General features: G+C 42.1%; 1 protein-coding gene across 13 annotated transcripts in view; it reads right to left on the reverse strand.

Annotated features, from left to right (window-relative positions):
* The window catches only part of DAB1 (DAB adaptor protein 1), a 417,412-nt gene that overhangs the window by 16,173 nt on the left and 379,146 nt on the right, over positions 1 to 22,093 (reverse strand). For 6 of the 13 annotated variants that reach the window (XM_042030795.1, XM_042030797.1, XM_042030799.1 and 3 more), the window contains 7 exons: positions 21,016 to 21,147; positions 20,302 to 20,421; positions 19,652 to 19,690; positions 18,266 to 18,331; positions 13,724 to 13,783; positions 3,311 to 3,367; positions 443 to 505 (listed from right to left, as the gene is read on the reverse strand). In XM_042030795.1, coding sequence (XP_041886729.1) covers positions 443 to 505; positions 3,311 to 3,367; positions 13,724 to 13,783; positions 18,266 to 18,331; positions 19,652 to 19,690; positions 20,302 to 20,421; positions 21,016 to 21,147 — 537 coding nt within the window. The remainder of the gene's footprint in view (positions 1 to 442; positions 506 to 3,310; positions 3,368 to 13,723; positions 13,784 to 18,265; positions 18,332 to 19,651; positions 19,691 to 20,301; positions 20,422 to 21,015; positions 21,148 to 22,093) is intronic. The other 7 variants (XM_042030798.1, XM_042030802.1, XM_042030801.1 and 4 more) reach the window with 7 other exon arrangements.

A 22,093-nucleotide genomic window follows, 5' to 3' on the forward strand; every position in this document is an offset into this window, starting at 1 on the left:
ACATCCAGCTCTTTCTCTCTCTGTCTCCCTCTCTTTTACTGTTTTGCCTCCCCTCCTTTAACAGCAGTTCTGGGATCTGCACTTGGTGGATCCAGAGACATGAAATATGAGGCTGTAACTGGATCTTCTGCAGTGCAGCGGGAGTGCCATGAAGCACTTCCCTCTGACAAACACCAGGGAAGCAGATCTGCAGCTCAGGCTGCACCTTATGTGACACCTAACACTAGAGCAGAAAAATACAAATTGAAGGTATTTTTGCACATTGTCGTGAAGCAGGGACTGGATATTCGATCTGCTTCGCTTTTGTTTTCCTGCAACCCAAAAACTACTTTGAAATCCTCCCCATTGGAATGGGTGAGGACACAAATTGTAAATGTACTCAATAAATGTGCTGAAAATAGCATGTAGGGAAAAGCACGGTGCAGTTTCCCTGGGTACTCACTGGGGGAGAGGTTACATCAGGAGGAGTGGACATGTCCCCAAAAAGCTCTAGTTGGGTAACAGCCTGTAAAGAGAAGAAAAAATAAATTCCATTTATCTTTTGAGGAGAAGAAACTGTGAGTTAAGAAGTTACAACTTGTAAAGTTATCTGGTAACAGCAAACAAGATAAACCTCCCCAAAGCCCTGCAGGCTTCAACTGTGAAGTCCCATATGGCCCAAACACGGGCTCAAGCTGTGGGATTTTAATATTGCTGATAGACCCAAAGAGCCAACAACTGACTATAAAACAATTCTGTAGGAAATTCAGCAAAATGGGGGGGAAAAAAAAAAAAAGAGTAAAACATGAAACAACTATCCAGAACAGGACTGGATGCATTACTGCTCTGCCTTTAATATCAGCAAGCTCCAGGTATGATTTATGGCCAGTCCTTTTCCCTGGCTCCTCTTCTAAACCCTCACTTCAAGGTTTAAAGCATAGCAGCAGCACGTGGAGTGCCAGAAGGATACAGAAGGGAAGGGCTTTTAAAGTGCTGCCTGATTTCCCCTTGCCCATGGGACAGGTGTGACCTGGATAAGTGGACTTGAAGGAGGATGCACAACTGGGTTATCACAAGTTTGTGGCTCTACATTAAATTATTGTTAGAAATATTTCCTCAGGACCTTCCGTGGGAGCTCAAAACAGGTCACCCATGCAGGCCTGGCTAACTGGACCAGAAGAGAAAACACACTTTATTATAAGAAGCAACTTGAGTGGCTGCATAATCAAAGCTCCTTCACATGTTCTAGAGCAAATTTACTCCCTTCCACCCAGCTGCAAAAGAATTCAGCTGGAGTTCAGGGATGTTAAAGCACAGATCCCTCAGAGCTCTGCAGGACACCTAAACCCCATCCACCATCCTTACCAGGGTGGTTATACTGGAAAGCTTTGGTGGGAACTCAGAACTTCGCCTTCTCCACTACCTTTCTTACAGGTTTTCCCACAGTATCACACCCAACCACACCCACAAAACGTGGGAAGCCACAATTTTCATTACGAACAAGATTTAATGTAAATCTTAATATAGCTCATTGAATCTCCTCCCCATCTTAGGCACATAAACCTTGGATCCTGCTGCCACACAGACAGGTCTGACATTCAGTTCAGTCTTGTCATGCAAAAGCAGCCCCTGAGTTCTCTGGACATTAACCAAACTGGCTTTACAACCTTCCAAGAGACCAAGATCACCCCAAGATTTTTTTCCTGCCTTCAACCTTCCACTAAAAATGATCCCTTAAGGAGTAAGACTACACACATCAGAAGTTCACACATTTTTTTTCAATCCAGTCTCTATTCCCACACATAAGGGCAACACCAAAATCACTTAGACACGGAATTTGTCTAAGCAGCTCGGATGATTCTCAGCTTCACGTCTAACGATGTACCCAGGGATGAATTACCTCACATTTTCTCACATCATGTCTTATATTAAAAAGATCACATTGCTTTAGTGCTATGACAATGCATTTTCTTCTTATGGGCTGTTATATCCCTCTAAGTATCTGCATGGAAATGCAGAAGGGAAAAAGAGGGAAAGCCACGTTTTCTTCAGGGTACACCAATTCTAGTGCTCTGTACTAAAATGCTACTAGGATTAGCTTCTGAAAAAAACCCCAAACAAGCAACAAACCCCAGCCTAAGTCCCTTCTGCAGTGTGCACAAACACATTAGGCAAGGGTTGTTAAAATGCCCAGGAAAGTGGGAATAATGGCAACAGCAGCACTCACTTGGAAATCACTTCAAGCCTCCTGCAGGCACTACTGACTCAAGAGGTGGCAGTATACTGAAATACTCCAAAAGCCACTTTCTTCTCATCTCTCCAAACTGCTTGTTTAGCAGCACCCCGAACCTGCCCTTCTCCTGCCCCCTCGTGAACTATTCACTGTTTGCTAAGGAACACTTGTGTCCTTTCCATGAGCAAAAGCTCCCCTGTGCCTCCATCCCATGTGAGGGAGCAGATGAGCAAGCCAGGGAAAGGATGGGAAAGGGCAGGATACACACAGCTGTGTGCAAAGCTATACATTTTTTGTGGAAAAAATATTATAGGTTTCACAGGAATACTGGAAATTGATAGTCAGTATACTTTTGAACTCTGGATTATATGACATGCATTTGAAAGGTGGTAACTCAGATCCCTGTGCCTCCATACTCCTGGATAATGGGAATAGTAATACTTTTCAGAGTGCTTCAAGGTGATGGGTCTTTGGATACTCTTCACAGATATAATTCTGTTAAAGCTCTGCAGACACATTTCTAAACAGGCAGCTGGAGAGAGTGATAGGAAAGCCAACAGCACTTTGTTATTATAAACCCCCACTCACAATATTCCCCAGGAAAAAGAAATACATTTACAGGGGAGTTATTTTTTTACAGAATAGCAACCTCATATGCTACAGGAGCTACAGAACCACATCAGAGAATGTAAACACAAATTTAGTGGGAACACAGCACCTTCATTTACTGACTGGAGGCAGCTTTCAACAGCAACACTTTGGAGGTAGATTTTGAAGTCCCAAATGGTTCAGGAATCCTTTTTCTACAACCTAGTTGTCAGCCTGAATAAGCAAATGCATCTTCTCTGACACAGAGCTGCCTTTATCTACTTGCAGCACACGAGATCCCGGACACCAAACACTCACCTTTTATTTCTGTGATTTCACTGTCACTACAGAACTGATTTCACCCCTTATGCTTCATTAAGATTATTCACATCTGATATTAGCTACGTTCCAGTGAAGTTAATCCCAAGATGAACATTTTCCAGTTGCACTATTCCTATAGATGATTTCAGCAATATTTCCTTAAAATATTTTTTAGTGTTACAACCTTACCTGAGTGACTGAAACAAGATTTTCATCAATGTCCAGCAATAAGTTTCCATTCTCCAGCTGTAAAGCATGATTTATGAAATGAGATGATTTATGAAAATGACATGAATTTCTGAGCATGAAAATGATAACCTCCATAATTATTGACTTCAGCATTGAAACAAAAACCCTTTCCATCTTGCTGTGAGTGCAAATATGAAATCAAGCAGTCAAAACAGTGAGTCTGAATGGTGCTGGGATGTGGGGCAAACACACACTTTGTTTATGCTAAATTTCATCTTCCAGTGCATAAAGCAATTTTACCACTTGTGACACAGCTATTTATTTTCCCAAATATTTATTAATTCAGCAGTAAGCATACCCAGTGAGCTCTGATCCTGCTTACATTAATGGAACTTCTCCCTGGCTTGGTGAAAGAAGGGATTTAACATCCTCAGGGGAAAAAAGAATGACTGAGTTTTGGAGAATGAAAGCTCTAAAGTCAAGTATCCACAGAAAAAAGCCACACACTTCTCTAACAAGGGAAACTACTACATCAATGTAAACATAATTAAGATAATTATTTTCTTTCCACAGCAATTTTGAAAATTATGTAAGTCAATTCAAGTTGTATTTATATCAATAGTTTGTGTTTATGTAAATATACATGGGAATATACTGCCCTCACATCTGTATTCATCCACACATTCAGCACTTATTACTGCTTCAGAATGCTGGATTTTGGGTCACACTTATTGTAGTGTTGGAGACTTCATTCCTGCAGACACAAACGACAGCAAGCTGTCGAAAATCAAGTGTAAGATGACTGAGAAGCTTCATACAAGTTACCAGCCAGTAATCCCATGTCACTTAAAAATCTCACAAACAGCCTAGAATGATTTTTTTCCCCCTCATCTCATCAGCGAGCTGAAGAAAAGAGAAGAAAAAAGAGTGGGAAAAGGCAAAGCCAAAGGCAGATAATGTTGCTGTGCACAGTCAGGAACAGATGCAGTCCTGTATCTTCTTGGGGCTGACCCTGTGTTCCCACAGCCCCAGGTGAGGAAAGTGTGAGAAAAGCTGTGTCCATCCACTCAAGGAACTCCAGAGACTTTGAAAATGCTCTTAAATGAAAGCAGGCATCTTTACACCTTCAGGAGGGCCCAGTTTTGGCCAGCAGTTCATCACTTTGTGCTCTGACAGCCCCCTTGTTTGCCCCCCACCCTCCAGCCCCAGGGACGGAGCTCCAGCGGCTGTGCTGGCTCCGCGGGAGCAGCTGAAGGATAACCCAGCTCCCAGCACAGAGGGAACGAGCACCCAGTGCTCAGTGGACCACCAGAAATCCCCACCTGTGCTGCAGCAGGACCTTGCAGGAGACATTTGCCCAACATGTCACGGTGCATGCCCCAGTGCCCAACTACCACGCAGCACTCGAGCCGCGCCTTCCATCAGCTCGTGTCGGCATCACACACAGAGAGGAGACGCTTCCCGAAGGTGAAATGACCCTCTCTGCTGGAGCATGGGTCAGCCTTCCACAGTGGCCACGTCAAGGAAGCAACATGGGCAAAATTCACCCTTTTGAGCCTTCCTCTGGTTCAGCTTTTCCACACCAAAGAGCTCAAACTCGGCAATCAAAGTCAACAACCCTCTCCCTCCTTCCCCCAGCGCTCGACAGAAAATAACCAGAAGCCTGGAGAGATGCTCCAGCTCTTGGTCTTTCTCCATATGAGGATTCCTCCCCAGAGTGATGTAAAAGCTTGGTTTAATTATTCAAAAAGGCATGGTGTTGGATGTGAAACACCCTTCCAGCTCAGCCAGCCAGGAGCTCACCAGTCCCTCACGAGTGGCCGCGCAGGCCGGGGCGGAGGAAGGAGGATTAATCCTTGTATCCTGGTGACATTAAACCTGTAATGAAAGCTCCATCTTCCTATACAGGCATGTGAGACATCCTGTAAATCTTTCAAACGTGAAATATGTAAATCTGGCTCCTTAAAGCAGCAGCACCACTGGAAGCCAGGAGCAGTTTTAAAGCACTCCAAGCCGGCAGCAGAATTCCTCGTGACACTTTTCACTATTCACTAAAAAATAACTTGTTATCCAAGAGCTGGAGAGAACTCCAGAGTGCAGAAGCAATGGTAATCACAGAATCACAGAATATCCTGACCTGGAAGTCACCCACAAGGATAAGAGACAAGTAAACTGCAGCTTTCATAAACCTCATAAAACCAATCCACTTCCACTACAGTATTCCCTCTGATCATCAAGTCCTCTGAAAAATATCTTTTCTAAGCAAAGCAGAAGTTCAGATATTAACAGGGAAATCTAAAACAGGGCTCTTGTGCTCACATGAGTGTGAAGCACCTTCTTCTTTCACTCCCATACACATATCAAGACAGAATATCCAACTTCTGCTACTCAGTCTGTTTTTTACCAGCAGTAAGGGATCTACGCTGACATATGGCACGAGAAAACCTGCTTAATACTGTGTACTTTTGCAAACAAGATGATAAACGTAGCATCTTACAAAACATGGTTTTGTAATCTCAGAGAATGGAGCAAAGATGGTGCTTAAAAGCATGAAAAAAATACGTGGTAATTAACTTGTACTCTGCTACGGAGCTCAGCAAGAAAAAAGAGTATGAAGGATACTAAATATAGCAAATAACCAGCAATTAGTAATTAACCTTTGAGCTGGGTATTAGCTATTCAACTCTTTTAAGGCAGCAGAGGGATTTAAACTTGGTTTCCTGCATTCAGGGTGAGTGCTGTACCACACAGCCCAGCAGACAAAAGAGGAGTCACCCGACCACAGCCTCTCTGCATCTCCAATTCCCTAACATGGATTTCACATGGAAGTCTAATGACAAGTCAAATGGTTGGTCAAACTGAAGATTTTCCATCTTATTTCAGTTGAACATGTAAATATTTTGGCTATGGCAATTAACTTTTCTGATGGTTCACGTGGTTATTGCAGCTCAGCAAAGCCCCAGTAGCTCACACCTTACACTGTAACTGTTGATACTGCAACAAGCTCCATGAGCTGCAAGCAGCTTGCTAATTAACTACAATTCATTCTAAAAAAAACAATTAGAACCATAATGAAGGAACATGTCAGCATCGTGGCTAAACCCATCATCAGTCAAACTGTGTCTGGTAGGTTGAGACGCACTGAAAACATCCCACAGACGTTGTTTTCCTGTAGAACTACTGCTGAATTAATGAAGTAGCATGGGAACTCAACAAAGAATTGCTCAATTACTTCCCAATTAAAGAGAATACACAGAAGAACGTGTGTCAAGAAAAAATTATCAGTGTCTTTGCAATCTCCAGCTTCCTACAGATCCTAAAGATCCTCAAATGCCATGAACTTTCCCAGGTACAGGCTGCTGTTACCAGCCCAGATTTACAGAGGTACAGCTGAGCACAACCCTTTCCTTGTAAGGCTGCTGTGAACATTCCATTGAGGAATCAAGAATGGTTTGGGCTGGAAGGGACCTCAAAGCTCATCCAGTACCACCCCCTGCCATGGGCAGGGACACCTTCCACTATCCCAGGTTGCTCCCAGCTCCATCCAGCCTGGCCTTGAACACTTCCAGGGATGGAGGCAATTCCCAACCAGTACAGGTCATGTCAGCAACATGAGCTGCCATAAAACCACTGATGGATATTTATCCAAAATACAGGCACTTTGGGCATCTGACACTTGCACAGGGTACAAATCCAGTGCTCAGAATGCCATGGGACACGGGAATTCTCCTCTTTGAAGCTCCTCTTTTCAGTTTCACAGGGTAACTCCGAATGGTCATGGCCATTCTTCTTCAGGGAATTCTCCTGAAGCCATAAACCCAAGTCCTGAGCGTGATGTATCCAACTGCAGGGCAGCCTTGAGCTTCACTGCGTTCTCCAACTGTCCAGTTTCCTTTGTTTGGTGACTGGGAAGCACTGGATGTGCTGGTTAAAACTCCTGTTAGCCAATCCTGCACAGCTGAAGAATTGGGACTGCTGGATGTAATTGACATCCCAGATTACTGAGGCATGTTGAGGGAATTGAATTGCTCCACTGTTGCTCAACAGCTTCCTTTAAATTAAGGAACTCTTCATATGATCAAAACAGACGCTTACTCATTTGTTTATTTTCTCTTCACTTGCAGGGAACTTAATTCTGAATTCCCAGTGTACTTGAGGTATTTACTCTTCTAGGAAATGGTATTTAAAATGCTTCAATTACCACTTTTCTCTGACAGACTCTGACAAATCAAGAGTCCACCAGAGTGACTCCAGCTTGGAGCCAGACCCATGCTGCTCCAGGGCTACACACTCCCAAGAAAATCAAACTTCCCAGGCACAGAGGGTGCTGGTGCAGAGGTCCCAGACATGGGGTCAGGACAGGGAAAGATGAGCCCTTTAATGTCCGGATCACAGCCTGGGGACATGAGGTGGCTTCCTTTAACTGCAGGTGGGAGACACAAGAGATGATGAGAACCCAAACTTCCATGTGGGAGCCAAACTCCACTTCTGGATGGCGACAGGATGCTTGCAGGGAATAAACTCAACAGTGGAAGGGAATTAGGCACAACCTCATATTTATTATTTAAAACACTTGCAAGGCACTGTCTGACAGGCGTATCGAACGCTTTTCGAAACAACAGGGGACTGGAACTCTATCCAAACTTCAGAAACAAGTTATTTCTACCTTCATTACTGAATACCATCATGGTATTTTTCAAACCTTGAGATCCTGTGAGTTTCAGTAGGCAAAAAAGCCAAGACCTGTGTACTTCTGTACTTAATAAGGCAGGGTAGCACTGAAAGAATCTGCAAAAATTTACTACTACTTCTCCCCAAACTGGTGCCGAGTGCGTACAACACTTTCCCCAGAAGTGTATTATCTTTAATTTGTGAATAAACTCCAAGTTGTACAAATTATAAAATTTAAGGCATAAAGTGATGCAGACCAGGTAGAGCTACAAACTTCAGTACTTAGAAAGCAGATTGTCTGTAAATAAATATTTTAGCAAATTACTATGAGCTGTAGGGCTCTGAGCAAATCCAAAAGTAGTGAATCAACACAAGGTGCAGCTGTCAATTTAATGTATCAGCTGCTATCAGAAAAAATCTTCATTGGTCATATTAAATAAAAGACAAAAATTCACAGGATGTGACAGAACTTTGTGCCACAATCAATCACATTCATCTATGGTCCAGCTGCACTCTTTTCTCCACTTTGGATAATATCAAAAGGTGCAGAATATTACCCAAAAGAATGCCCAGGCACCCAGGGAAGTTTAGGAATGCAAATACACATGAAGCCATTAGACACCTGACCCAACAGGTTGCGTAACTGTGAGGGCCCACTGAAATGTTTACCATTAATTTACATTACCCAAGTTTTGGATTAAAACCACAAATCTAAACTGCCACACACACGGCAGCACCCCTGTGCCCTACATCCACCAAGAAAACTGTGTCACTGAGGCAAAGCCTGCAGCTTTGGGGTTTGTTTTGTTTTGTTTTCTTGCTGCTTGCACAGCACAGAGAGAGAACAGCGACAAACTGATCAAGGGCAGCACTGCTGGATTACAGCTTCCCCACGCCATGTGATTATGTCCCAAAATCCTAAAGGATTGCACTAGGAAGTGAACTCAGTGCTTTGATGGCATGTAATCATTCTGCTGCTGGAGCAGGGTTTAGGATCACACTGGGGGAATGGTATTACCCATGCAGGGATGCAAAGCCTGCTAGCAGGACAACTCCTACAGATTAAAACCAGCTCAAGATGTGGCCCACAATATCCATATGGCATAAAAGAACAATTAAATTAGGACATTTTATCCCTATCTGTGAAACAGCACTCCTGCACTGTTAAAACCTGCTATTTGACAGGCCTGATGTAAAATCCAAAATGAAGCTTGAAACATGAAGTTTGCACGGGCAGATGCTCAGAAACTATCCAGATTAAGATTCTCAATCTTTACTTGTCTATACATTAAAAATGGATTAATTCTAACATCTAACCCTCCTGATTTTTGGAAATTCATGTGAGTAACCTCTGAATTCAGGTTAGCAGCTTTCTGAATTGTCTTGCTCTACCTCGTAATGCAAGAACAGTTTTTCAAGATTTGGTTGAAATGCCTTTAACTTTGAGCTCAGGTGTTAAATTCTACATAAACCATGTACTTAACACACATGAAGGAACTTCATCACTTTATGTTAAAGATGTTATAAACTGGGAAGATTAGGGAGGAGGACCTGGCTTCTGCTTTCTGTGCCATTAAAGTTTTTTGTAAGGAATAAACCAAAAAATATCCCAGAAAAGATAGCTTAAAAAAAAAAAAAGGTTGGATGGGGCTTGGAGCAACCCAGTCTAGTGAAAGGTGTCCCTGCCCATGGTAGGGGGCTGGAACAGAAGATCTTTAAGGTCCCTTCCAATCCAAACCATTTCATGATTTCTATTCTATGATTCTGCCTAAAAAACAAACAAAGGTCCACCAAAACGTCAACCCAGGCCGCAAGACACTGTCCTAACAAACAAATACATTTTCCAATTTGGCAACAAGTAGCCGTACCTGTTAAAAATGCACGCCCCTCACTGCAATATTAAACCTCCTACATGGGGTTTAATTGAGTGTCACTAAGTCAGGACATTTGAACACAGGTGTTTCTTTCAGCAAATGTAAACAAAAACTGGACAGTTTTCCCAGCACAGATGGCCAGAGACCAGGACTGTGCATTCCCTTTCTCCTCATGTTTGAGAGTTTGATCCTGGAAGCCTGACTGTGAGGCTGAAGTCAACGTCACCAGGCTGCAGGTTGTTTCTGCAAAGCCACTGAGGCAAACTTTGGGAGAAGCCAGACGTGGGAAGGGCACTGCAACCCCAGCCAGAATCAAAACTGAGCTTTCCCAAACACACCAGGACCACCAGGCAGATCTGGTGGCTTCTAAACCTGAGTGTGCTCAGGTCCAGCTTGATCTGCTCCTCCCACACTGTGTCCTAAGGCAGCCGAATTTCTCCCTGTCTGTTCCACCCTCGTTTAATATTCCCCATACAGCTGGCACCAGCCCAATGACTGCCTGCACTGTAAGGCACCAGCTCCAATGCCTTGGATCTTGATACAGCAGCGAGATGAGTTGTTTGAAAGCCTTCATAAAACTCTTAGGCAGATAGTTTAGACATTTTGATGAGGAGAGAAGGTTTTATTGTGACGTGACTGACAGTCTCTGTGAAGAGTATTTACAGTCTGACTCTTATTACTAAAAACACCATGACAGGTAGAACTTGATGTGGATGTTCAATGGGGAGACGAAGGGAAATTATGACAGAAAGAGCTCATTAAACATTTCCCCCTTTTTTAGAGCAGCTAGTTTCACACACAGAACTAGAATTTCTAAGTGGAGCATGCACCACTTAGAAGCTTTTTGGGTAAGACTGCTTTGTCTTGATGTCTACTCTCAGTGAATGGGGAGTAGGAAAACTGAGGAAGGAGCAGAGAGAAAGCAAGAATGAATTCAGTAAGTGTGAGTTGATACAGAGGCAGGGAGAGGTACTGGGAGAGAACTGAATTCCAGGAAAACTGTGTGTCTGGAGCTCAGCTGCACACCCAGCAGAGGAAAACCACAGGAGAGCAGGATTTGCTGGGAAGGGATGCAGCAAAGAGGTGGGGAAACACAAGAATTACATTGAGTAAGCAATCTTTTCATCCCAATGTCAGAGAAGTGACTTGGCGAGCAGCCACTGCTCATAACTGAGTTCAGTGGGTCCATTCCAATCCCAGGATCCGAGGCTCATTCCTTTCTGCCTCATTTGCTCCGTATTTACATTACTTGATATCGGAGATCATGAGGAGTCAGGCTATAAAGCACTTTGACACCTGCTGACAAACGGCCCCACACAATGGCACAGCACTGTTAAGCACATGAATACACAACTTTGAACTTTCCTGCTTCTCCCTGGCTCCACCACGGAGATGCTCCACACCTTCAGCCTCAGTGGGATACCGTGTCCACGGAGAAATATTTGCCCGAATGGTTCTGGCACCTTAGGAAGCTGCATCTTACTGAAAATCAGTGTGAATTACACTGCCCAGGCACAAAGCAGCCTCTGAAATGGGGATTCTGCCCTCAAGCCTTGACACTGTGACTTTTAGGAGTCATTGTACCTGCAGGTCATTTCAAATCTATCTGCAGCCACAAAAGAACCACGTGCAGATGTACATTTATTTCCACCTGAGAGGGACACGTCGTGAAGATGGGAGGAGTTTCATAGAATCAGAGAATCACTGAATGGTTTGGGTTGGAAGGGGTGTTAAAGCTCATCTCATTCCAACCCCCTGCCATGGGCAGGGACATCTCCCACTGGAGCAGGTTGCTCCAAGCCCAATCCAGCCCTGGGAGGTGGCCAATTCCCTGCACTGGCTACAGAGAGCCAAGGCTGGGGGGCACCTGGATGGCTACTTCAATATCCCTCACTTTTCTGTGCAGAGACTGGAGATAACCTGCCTGGAAACACACCAGAGGAAAACAACCCCACGATGGAAACTCCATCCCTGTCCAGGAGCTGTGGGCAATTCAGCCTGAACTCAACCAAAACTTGCTGCATTGTTATTTAGAGCTGAATTTATCATCAGCAGAGAGAATTCATGGTGCCTGAAACCTATCAGGGGCCACAAAGAAGTTTCTCACTTCATTCATCTGTTACAAAATTACTGAAAGCAAGACCTCCTAATAAAGGAAGCGTCCTTACATGTTCAAACCAGGTAGATGAGCTTGATTATTTGCCCTCAGATTGAATTTTAGAGGTTTATATAATAATGACAGCTATAAATTGAAAACAGAATTATGGCAAGTGTCTCAATGACAGAGAGTCTCACATGTGGAAGGGTGAGCAATAAATCAGATGGGCAGTGGAATATTAAATTGCTAATTTTAAGAGCTATTGCTCTTTTTTTTTTTCTTTTAATACATACTAATATAAAAAGGTGAAACAGGATCTCAGCTACCTCTTTCTTCCTCTTCTCCTTTTCTTCATTAATTAATGTACAGAACTTGATTAGAGAAAAAGCTTTAATCCCTTTAAATTTAACCATGAACTAGCCAAAAAAAAAAAAAAAAAAAAAAAGTGCAACCAGCTTCATGGAGATGGCAGATTAAATGTATTTGATGATTACAGAGTAGGTTTCATGTGTCCTGGATCTCACATCTGCTATTTACAGGACAGAGTAGTACCAGAGTGTCTGCAGACATGATTGCAAGTGTACTGCACTCCCAGTCACACTGCAACAACCTAAATTACACACTGCACCCTGAGTAAAACTGAAGCATCACTGAAGGGCTAATAAAAGAATCACAGGAAAGGCACAGCAGAAAAATTCTAACACTGAACTATATGAAAAACAAGTGAAAAATCAACAGCTATTCCATGCCCACAAATACCTCAATTGGTGATGCAAGGTGAGTTCTTTTACCAGATTTTTGCAAGCAACATGTAGATGCCTCCCTGCTCCTACTGGCTCATCATGAAATATTTATGGCAGGGTCTGTTTGTTTGTTTGTTTGTGCAAAGCCCAGAAGTGTCACAGTCCAGGTCCCACCCAGCCCCTCCACAGCATTTTTCTTTTTTTATTCCACACCTTGGTCAGTCCAAGCTGTGGAAGTCACCACATCCTGGTGTCAAAATGTCTTCTCTTAAACATAGGCATCTTTCCCATACTTCTACTACACTGAAAATCCTGACCTTTTCCTTGGTTTTTCTCCACTCTCACATAAATCCTCAGAAATACCCATTTTTTTCTGTAACCAAAGCAATCTAACAATTTCTTGAGGCATTTATAGCACAATTTTCTACTGAACAGCATAACCCACCCTTTGGCAAATGCACACCTTGTTCTAAGGCATCTGTCACTTCTCTCAGTCACTTGTTACCATTCCTTACACATTTTGGGAATAAATGCTTCACCTTTTCAAAACGCCAATACACAGGAAGGGAATGCTGTTTTATGGATACAACACCATATTACCCCCATCTTTTAATATTTTACTGCCCATGCAAGGCATAGGACGGAAAAAATTAAGCTGAATTAAGCTTAGCTTACTGTATACTTAGAGCACTACAGAAATAATACACATCTGGGTACCAGAGGAACCCTTCGAAACCAGGCAGCACCTCAAGCATTAACAGGCAGAAGGCTCGCTGTTGACTCCTAAGCACAAATAACACATTTACAAATGGTGACCTGCCTAAAAATGAGTCAGAAAAGACAGAAAGGAGATTCAGGTGATGAATGAGATGGATGTAAGTGACATCACAATCCCAACCAACCCATAATGCATCACTGACAAAAGTCACACCACGAGGAATGCACCAAATGTTACACACAAAAATGAAAGTCACAGAAGCTAAAACCCTCGCTTCCTTTACTGTGCATAAATGAGGGAGATACTTACACTTACAGGTTGACTTTTTGGCACATCATAAACACCTTCCTTCTTTTGGCTGGTAGGAACCTGCAACAGCAAAGGAAAACTGAGGTCACTACAAAAAGCTTGGACAAAAAGCTGAGAAGAGCAACTGGTATTTATGTACAAGGTGTACATAAATTAGTAGTTTATTTAATATTACTTTTTTAATATTAATGAAGTCGAGGATGGTTCCTTTCTTAACCAAGTAGGACCATTAATGGAGAAAATACTGAAGAAATAAAACATCTGAATTTTACAGCCCAGCAGTGTTCAGAGAAGAGATTTCCATTCTCAAATAATTTTGTTTACATGAAGTTCAGGTGTACTTGGAGCTGCTTCCCACTTAAATGGTTGTTTTTTCCTTTAACTTGGGGATTAGAGATGTGCAATGGAAGTTATGGTCAGGTGAGTTCATCATCTCCCCAGATGAAGAGAAACAGAGTAGAGCTACCGAGATGAGGTTAAGAGATGTTACACCTGGTGTTAGATTTCTTCCTCCCAATTCATTTAATCATCTAAAAAAGGTCCTAAGACTGCAGTGATGGGGCCTTATGGCTGCTCTGTGAGATATTTGGTTATAATGCTGCAATTTTACTAAGGAGTTAAGGCCTCTTGAAGTCTGACACAGGAGAGATGGACAGGGGACGATGCACTTAAACTTCATGTGGGCATTTAGCTGAGCCACCAGTCATGATTTATACCTGGGGGATTCACAGCCTGCTCATGTAACATTGGGCTGTGCTTACCCAAGGACCACTGGTTTGCACATCTATAATTTGTGATTATATTTCTTTTCCTTCATAGAAGCACTGAGTGTCCATTGTAAATGCCAAAAGCAAAAAGAACAGTAACCTGTTCTCATCAGTGCTGCTTTTCCACCAAACAAGGCATTCAGAGTACAGAAGTTACATTTCAGACAACAGTGAAACCTCACAGGTCAATGAGATGATATTGCAAATATGATAAAATCATCATCTTTTGGTTTTGTAAGATAATAGATATCTTAAGGTTCTGATATTAAACTTGGACTGGTCTAGGGGGAGCTGAAGAAATGTTACTTATTCATTGAGATGTGCTATCATTTCTTCCTCTCTGCAACTATTCTGCCTAATATTCTGTGTAATACATTAAAACCTCTCTGTACTGCTGTCCCTACTGTACTCTCACCCCTTCACAAGCCTTCACAAGGAATTGTGTGTCTTTAACTTGGTGCACACTGAAGAAATTTGTCAAGAACTCTCAAAGAAAATGAATGAACTTTGCAAAAAAACCTTCTTCTATTCCTATCCTGGGAATGATTTGCTTGCCTTGGTTTTCTCTGGCCACTTCCACTAAAGCCAATGACATTAGATATGTGAAACTGGTAAAAATTCAGTGTCATGGCAGTAACAGTCTGTAAAGAGAGAGCTGTAGGTGACAGTGTCAGAGCAGGAACCAGGAAGGGCCTATTTAGGAAGTCACTGGAAAGCAGAGTCTTCACAAAAGAAGGGGTAACATGGAAAGATAAACTGTTTCTAAACTTCCATTAGGGTGCATTTTTTTTCTGTTTTCTCTGGAATGTTTCCCCTTCAGCCATTCTCCTCTTCCTCCTTCCAGCCTTTCTGTGAAGTCATCCCAATTTGCACATACACCCAGAGTTGACTGTGGAATGAACATTACCCTGCACTATCAATCCCCCTTTTCCTACTCCAATTTATACTCAGAGAAAAGCTCCTTGCATCTCATATGACGACAGAGAAACTTTTCTGAAAGCCATTTTTCCCTCCCAACTCAGTGCTGCCTGACCTGCTGTCTTTAGTTGTTGTGCACTTGCTTGCATCTCCTGTTTACACTGGGGGGCTGGCAAGGAATTGCTGTTTTTCCTTTGATTAGCAGTACCAGTAAGAGGTACCAGCACTATTTCTGCTGTCAGCTCTGTCTCTGTGACAGGCTGTGAACCATCTGGATGGATTTGCATCTTGCAGCAATAAAAGCACCACGATTCAGAACCCTCCATCTCGGATTGTCAACTCCTCACGGAGCAGAACTTGCCTCTCCACAGAGACCAGTGCTGCTACACAAGCACCAAACCACCTCCCAAAATCCCATCTCCACCTCGCTGGAACACCAGGCAGGAGAGGAGATGCTGTTAAGCAATCTGAGGGTTGGTATGTGCTCAGTGATTGAGTCCTTGTCTAACAAATTACAGCAACTTACACAGATAATATTAAAAGAGCAGACACAGACGGTCTTTGGGGTAATGCATCAAAGAAAGGTGACAGACAGAGAGAGAATGCTTAAAAAGAAAAGTTGTGACCTCTATTATGCTAAAAAGATAGAAATTGTCACTTTCTGCACGTGTCTTTCATCTGCAATTCCCCACGGGGTGGGAATCTCTTCCACCAAGGCAGAAGTGAATTTGTTGCACACCAGCAAATGAAAAGCCAGAGCAGTACCAGCAGAAAGGTTTGGTGAGGCTGAAGCAAGGCTGCATGAGGTTATTGAGCAGATACATGTTGAGCAATGTGTGGTATGGGGAAGGCTTTGCAGTAAATAATAGAAGCTGCCACAAATATGCAGCAAATTTAAAAAAACCCTGAAAACCCAACCAATCAACCAAAACCACCAAAAAAATATATATAAAAGAGGATTTTTTTCTGATTTTGGTTTTAATAGTAGCCTGATGGTTCTGAGACTACCAAGACCTTGTAACAGAAACAATTTTGTCAGCGATGTGAGTGTAAAATCTGAGCTGTGAAGACCCAGCTTTGGGGAAGCCAAGAGCTCCGGGAGCCCGTGGGAGCTGGGAACCCCATGGCTACAGCCCAGTCTGTGCTAGTGATACCTCAGCATCCATCAATTACACAGACACCAGAAAAAGACTCCTAACTCCCCAATTCAGCATTTGCTGTACTCAAGTAGTGCCTGTAGTAAACACAGAGGACAATGCCAGACTGTGAATATCCAGAGTATGGCACATTAATCACAGGTGTTTTCTGTGACCACTGCAGGAGGAAACACTTCATCACACCCAGATACTGTCAAATAAAGCCTTGAGCAATTCTCTGGTGACTTAGAGGACAGTAACAGCAGTACCTTGAGATGAGGCAAGGCCTCACTACCTGCTTATCACCTCCTATTTCCATTTTAAGGAAAAGAAACTGCCCAAAGAGTCCTCCTGTTCTCTGGGCCATTCCCCAGAATACAGTTCCAACTTCCCTACCCACCAATGTTTGCTGGAAGATCTACAAACACTGGGAGCAACAGCCCCATTTTGCTTCCTTCCACTAATAATTCTGTAGAGTACCACTAAAAGCTCCACACTTTGATGAACAACAATCACTGGTTTTTTCTCCAAAGGGAGTTCTCACGGGATTTTTGTTTCTAGCACAAACCTGACAACTAGAGTAGCAATTTCTTAACACTTGCTGAGAATAGTCAAACTTTCAACACTGAAAATGTTCAGCCTTAGGCAGACTCTCACCTTGAGAGCCTTGCATGTCTTGGTCTGGAGATGCAGAAAGCTGTGTTTTTGAGTGTGTGTGGTGGGGGTGCCAGGGCATCAGCAGGGAGAGATTAAATGAATCTCATATCAATGACCCTCTGATGGCATCTCCAAGATGTTATTTTCTAATGTTTAACTTGCATTTCCCTTTCCCACTCAGCTCCTTTTCATTTCAGCTTACAGCTAACACTAGCCTCACATCTTCCTACATTTTCTCATTACTTAATGCTTTTCCTTTTTTTTCTTTTTGTTCAACCCTTGCTCCTGCCTACCTTACAATCCTTTCCTATAAGCAGATCAACCTCTAGTCCAGCTGGATGAAATGCTTAATCACTGCTTGAAACTCCTTCCCCTCCACACTAAACGATTTCCTCGAATCACAATTTTCTCACAGCGCACAAATTTGCCTCAGATTTGCCTCTAGTACGTGATACAAAATGAATTACATTATATTTTAATAAACCTCGTACTGATCCCTTGAGGATAAATTGAATGACAAAAGATTATTTTATATTGCTTTCAGTGCAGTTTTTTGTCAGCGTGAAGAATGCAAGCTTGGGCTTTAACACAACATATGCACTCTGAAAATAGTTTCCCTGGTCTGGGGGATATCCCTTGAGAGCTCTGAGGTTTTGCTCAGTTATTTCCTTGGTTAGACAGAAGCAAGAGCAGTACCACTGAAATTTCTAGGAATTGCTTAGATGGTCTGCCAACAAAACATCTTCAGCACGTTTCTCAGAATAGGGGTATAAAATTTCAAAAAATTAACAGGAAGAAAAGAAGAGTTTCTCCACTTATCACCTCATATGGTGTATTCAAAAGTTTGGGAGTTGACCAAGTTAATATAAATTTGCAGAAGCTGATATGACAAACAACAGAAAAATCACATTGTGACTTTTGTGACATTGGGCAGATAATGTCACCAGAATGAAATGCCAGGACGTTTTGGTGATGGATGAAAACTAAAAGCGAGCTATGTATGAAATGCACTTTCATTAAATGCTTGCCGTCGTTGCAATGGGAACAAGGGAGAGGTTTTATACCTGATAAATGTTTTCCTCCGTTTCAGGCTCACGGATGGGCTCGTGTCCAGCCTCAAACACAATGTACTATGGCAGCAGCGCCAGAGAGGGACAGTCAGAGATGAAACAGAAGGGAAAAAGGCCGTTTGGAATTCCACGTCAAAACAAAGGCAGGCATTAAAGAAACAACTTCAAAGCACAGGCTGGCAGCAGGACAACCAGTTTGCTGGGAAGGACCAGGAAAGGTTGCTTCATATTTCATAAACCAGCAGTGAATAGGCCTAAATCTCCTCTTAATGATCATCAGAGCAACTTCCTAATTCTTTTTCGCCAGGCAGACTGCCTGTGGCCCAATATTAATTTTCTGAAGGCAACATGAATTTTGCCTCTTTTACATAATGGCAATTATTTCCACATATATTTATTATCTATGAAAAAAAGTGTTAAATCCAAGCTGGGAGAACAGGCCAGTGTGCGTGGAACAGGCCACATGGCAAAAGGCTGTCACAACACTTTTTCATTTTCAGGTTCTTGCTTTATTGTGAAGAGTACAGAACAAAACTCCTGACATTATAAAAGCTGAACAATAATTTAGGGCATCCTGACTCTTATAATCTTTCTTGCTGCACCTTAGGCACTGTTCAATATTCACTAATGGTTGAATTGGTTCCTTTCAGCGTGCCTCCCACTGATATGCCTAAGTGGAAGAACACAAAATCCCCAGGAAAAGAAAAGTAAACTACCACATATTTTGTTTCAGCACAAAAACATGAGAATGAAATTACATCTTTTTCTTCTTCACACTCAGCAGGGTATCGGACATGAATATATTGACACATTTCTGATAATCATCTTTGCTCCCAGACATTTTTCTTGGATGAAGCAAGACTTAAATTTCAGATCTGTTATTAAACCATAGCTCAAACGCCAACAAGGAACTGTGTTACATCAATGCCACTGTTGGTTTTTTTTCCCCAAACATTCACCTTCTGAATTAAATTCTGGCCCCACAGAAGACAAAATGCCAACTCATTACTATCACAACAAGATTTCACCTTCCCTAATTCTCTCTTTTCAGTTAGAGGTCCTATAAAAAATGATTACAAATCTCATTTGGAAACTTAAAATCTGGATGTACAAGCCACATTTTAACTAATATTTATGACATACTTCAAGTAATATTCCTATGCTCCCAACTGAAATATTCTATTCTATTCTATACAGACATATTGTGCTATTACTTACAGCTTAATCTCTATGCTACTTTCTGTGGAAGTTTTAAAGGTTTCTCACAAGACCTCTCTCAGTAAATTTCAAAACACCTTGTGCAAGGTTTTGGCTGTGTTTGAAGAGAACATGTATCTAGTCATTTCTGAAACTCCAAGGCCATACAGCTTCAGAAATTACCTGGTATACAGGATCTTCTACATCTTCTTCCAAAATTGTCTACAGCAAAGTAAGAGGACAGGCAGTAAAAGCACAGAACATAAACAGCAGAGATAAAAGAACTGTATTCAGAAATTAAAGGACAGCAAAGGGATAAGCAAAATGGGCAGGTAAGTTTATAGTTTTCTTTCTTCAGGATACAGATAAAGTCACATTATGGTACAAAGTAACTTTATTCAGGTTCCATCCGAGTTTAACAATCTGCACCTTGTTTGACTTGATTCAAGCACACACGTTCAGAAGTATATTGAATCTCCCCTAAAGTATGAGACACTTAAATCCTGACTTAAAACACTTAAAACCCAACTTACAACATTGACCTTCATTAAAGTTTTCCTTCTGAATTAGAAGAAACACTAAGCAGGAACTGAGCAGATCATTTCTAGCTGCTAACCAGGTTCATCACACCCCAGAGACAGCTTTCAGCTCAGTTTAATCCTAGTCTGGGCTCAGGATGGCTGCTGGGCTCACTCTGGTCCTTTGGAAGCCAGCACTGCTCAAACCCACTGCTGTCAGAAGTGCTGAGGATGCTCAGAGCCTCTCTGGAGCAACTTGGGGGGAAACTCCAAACCCAAACTTTTCGTGGCAGTAGTCTAAGCTTATTGGTGTACCTGGTATACCGCCTGCTCACACTGTTTGTCCTTTTGTGCCTTTTTTTCCATTTCTTCCCTTTGTTTCAGTTCGTAGATGAGCTGAAACAGGTCTCGCAAGTCCAGGATTACAGGTTCAGCCTATGGAAGCAAAAACAGGGTGGAGAATTTCTGTAGGGGAAAATACACACCCCTTACCCCACATCCTGCTGATAGAGCAGTTAGAGCACCTCCACAATTAAATTTCATATAGAATTAATTTCTATCTCAGCACGCAGGCCTGGGTTAATTCCTACTGAACTAACTATGCTTGAAAATTAATGATAATTATAGTTATGAATATAAAAAGCATTATGAATATAAAAGGCACATGGATGAATGTAAAGGCATATTTATTAGTGGTTCCTCAACCACTGGAATTATGGTAGACTATACACACAGTGTAGGTTTCCATGAGTATAGGAACAAAGCTAAATTTATCTGCATCCAGTCTAGCTTAGCTAGAAAGGTAAACAATAATTATGAAAAAATAGATCATAAAAAATTGGGAATAATGAAACACATTCCCTTTTGCCCAAGAGGGTTTCATTAATTTGCTATTTAAGATCTACACAGACCCTTGTGACAAGTTTAGCACAACCACAAACAACCCAAGACTGGCCTCTTGAACAGCTTCTCACCAACAGCTTTTCAGCTGAGTTACACGGCAGAAAATGACAGTGATTTGATACTTACTGCCTGGGCTGTTTTTATTGCCACAAATCTATGATTGCCCTCCTTTCCACACACATATCCAAACGCTCGGTGGTCTGTGATATCCTTCGCGATGTAGGAAATTTCATGAACTGCGTGGTGATGCTGGAGTAGCTAAAAAAAACCCAACAGTAGAGAATATACATCAGAATGGTTGATTAAAAGGCAGTATAGTTTCTCCTTCACCACTTTATCTGGATCCCAACGCAATCTGATATGAAAACCAATTAGTATCTGAAGTCTTTAAGCCCCTTTTTTCTCAAAACGTAGCCAAACTTGACTTGCTTTAGTAGGTTGACTAAAAGCTTCCCCTGGAGATTTTTCTTGGTATCTTTAAGTGAAATATAATTAAATAAAAAATGCATTACCATGTTACTATCTACACAGCATCCCAGGCACAGAACCAGTATTTCTAGGTACATAAATGAACAGGGGTTGCAGAAACCTGTAGCTTCACACAGGGTGACTCTGAGGCCAGGCTGATCTGCAGAGGCTGCAGAGCTACAACTGAAATCTCCAACACCTCTAGGAATCAGGACCAGACCTGCCTTATCTCTACAAAAATCAGCATCAGTCAGTGACACAGATTTCACTTCAAGCAGTAACAGAACTCCAAATATTTATTTTCCCCAGAAAATGAATGTAAATTTAATTACTGAACTGGAAATCAATGCTGAATGCAAAACTTCACGTTCTATTTAAAATCCCACTCTGGCAAATTGTAATAATAAAAAGACTTAATTTTGTTTTATATGTGTGAGCAAAACCCTGCCCAGAGTCAGGACATGATCTGAGGCTTTTAGAAGCATCTCTTGTAGTGCCAGAATCTTTGTCACTTTGGACTAAACAGTATTTCATTATCAAAGCAGTACAGAAGTACTCCCACTTAGAATAATGTCCTTGGAAAGCTTATCTAAAACAATCTATTAGCTTCAATTTCTACCTTCTGATATATTGACCTGCTCTTATATCATCTAGGGCTAATGCTATTTCTGACAGCAGGCAAAGCCTCACAGACAATTCTTTCGAGGTCCAGATTCCTGCTGGCTTTGAGAAAAAG

Source organism: Corvus kubaryi, unplaced genomic scaffold (genome assembly GCF_017639235.1).
Source record: "Corvus kubaryi isolate FWS band 111438036 unplaced genomic scaffold, C.kubaryi_AGA036_p1.0 37334, whole genome shotgun sequence".
NCBI classification, from domain to species: domain Eukaryota; kingdom Metazoa; phylum Chordata; class Aves; order Passeriformes; family Corvidae; genus Corvus; species Corvus kubaryi.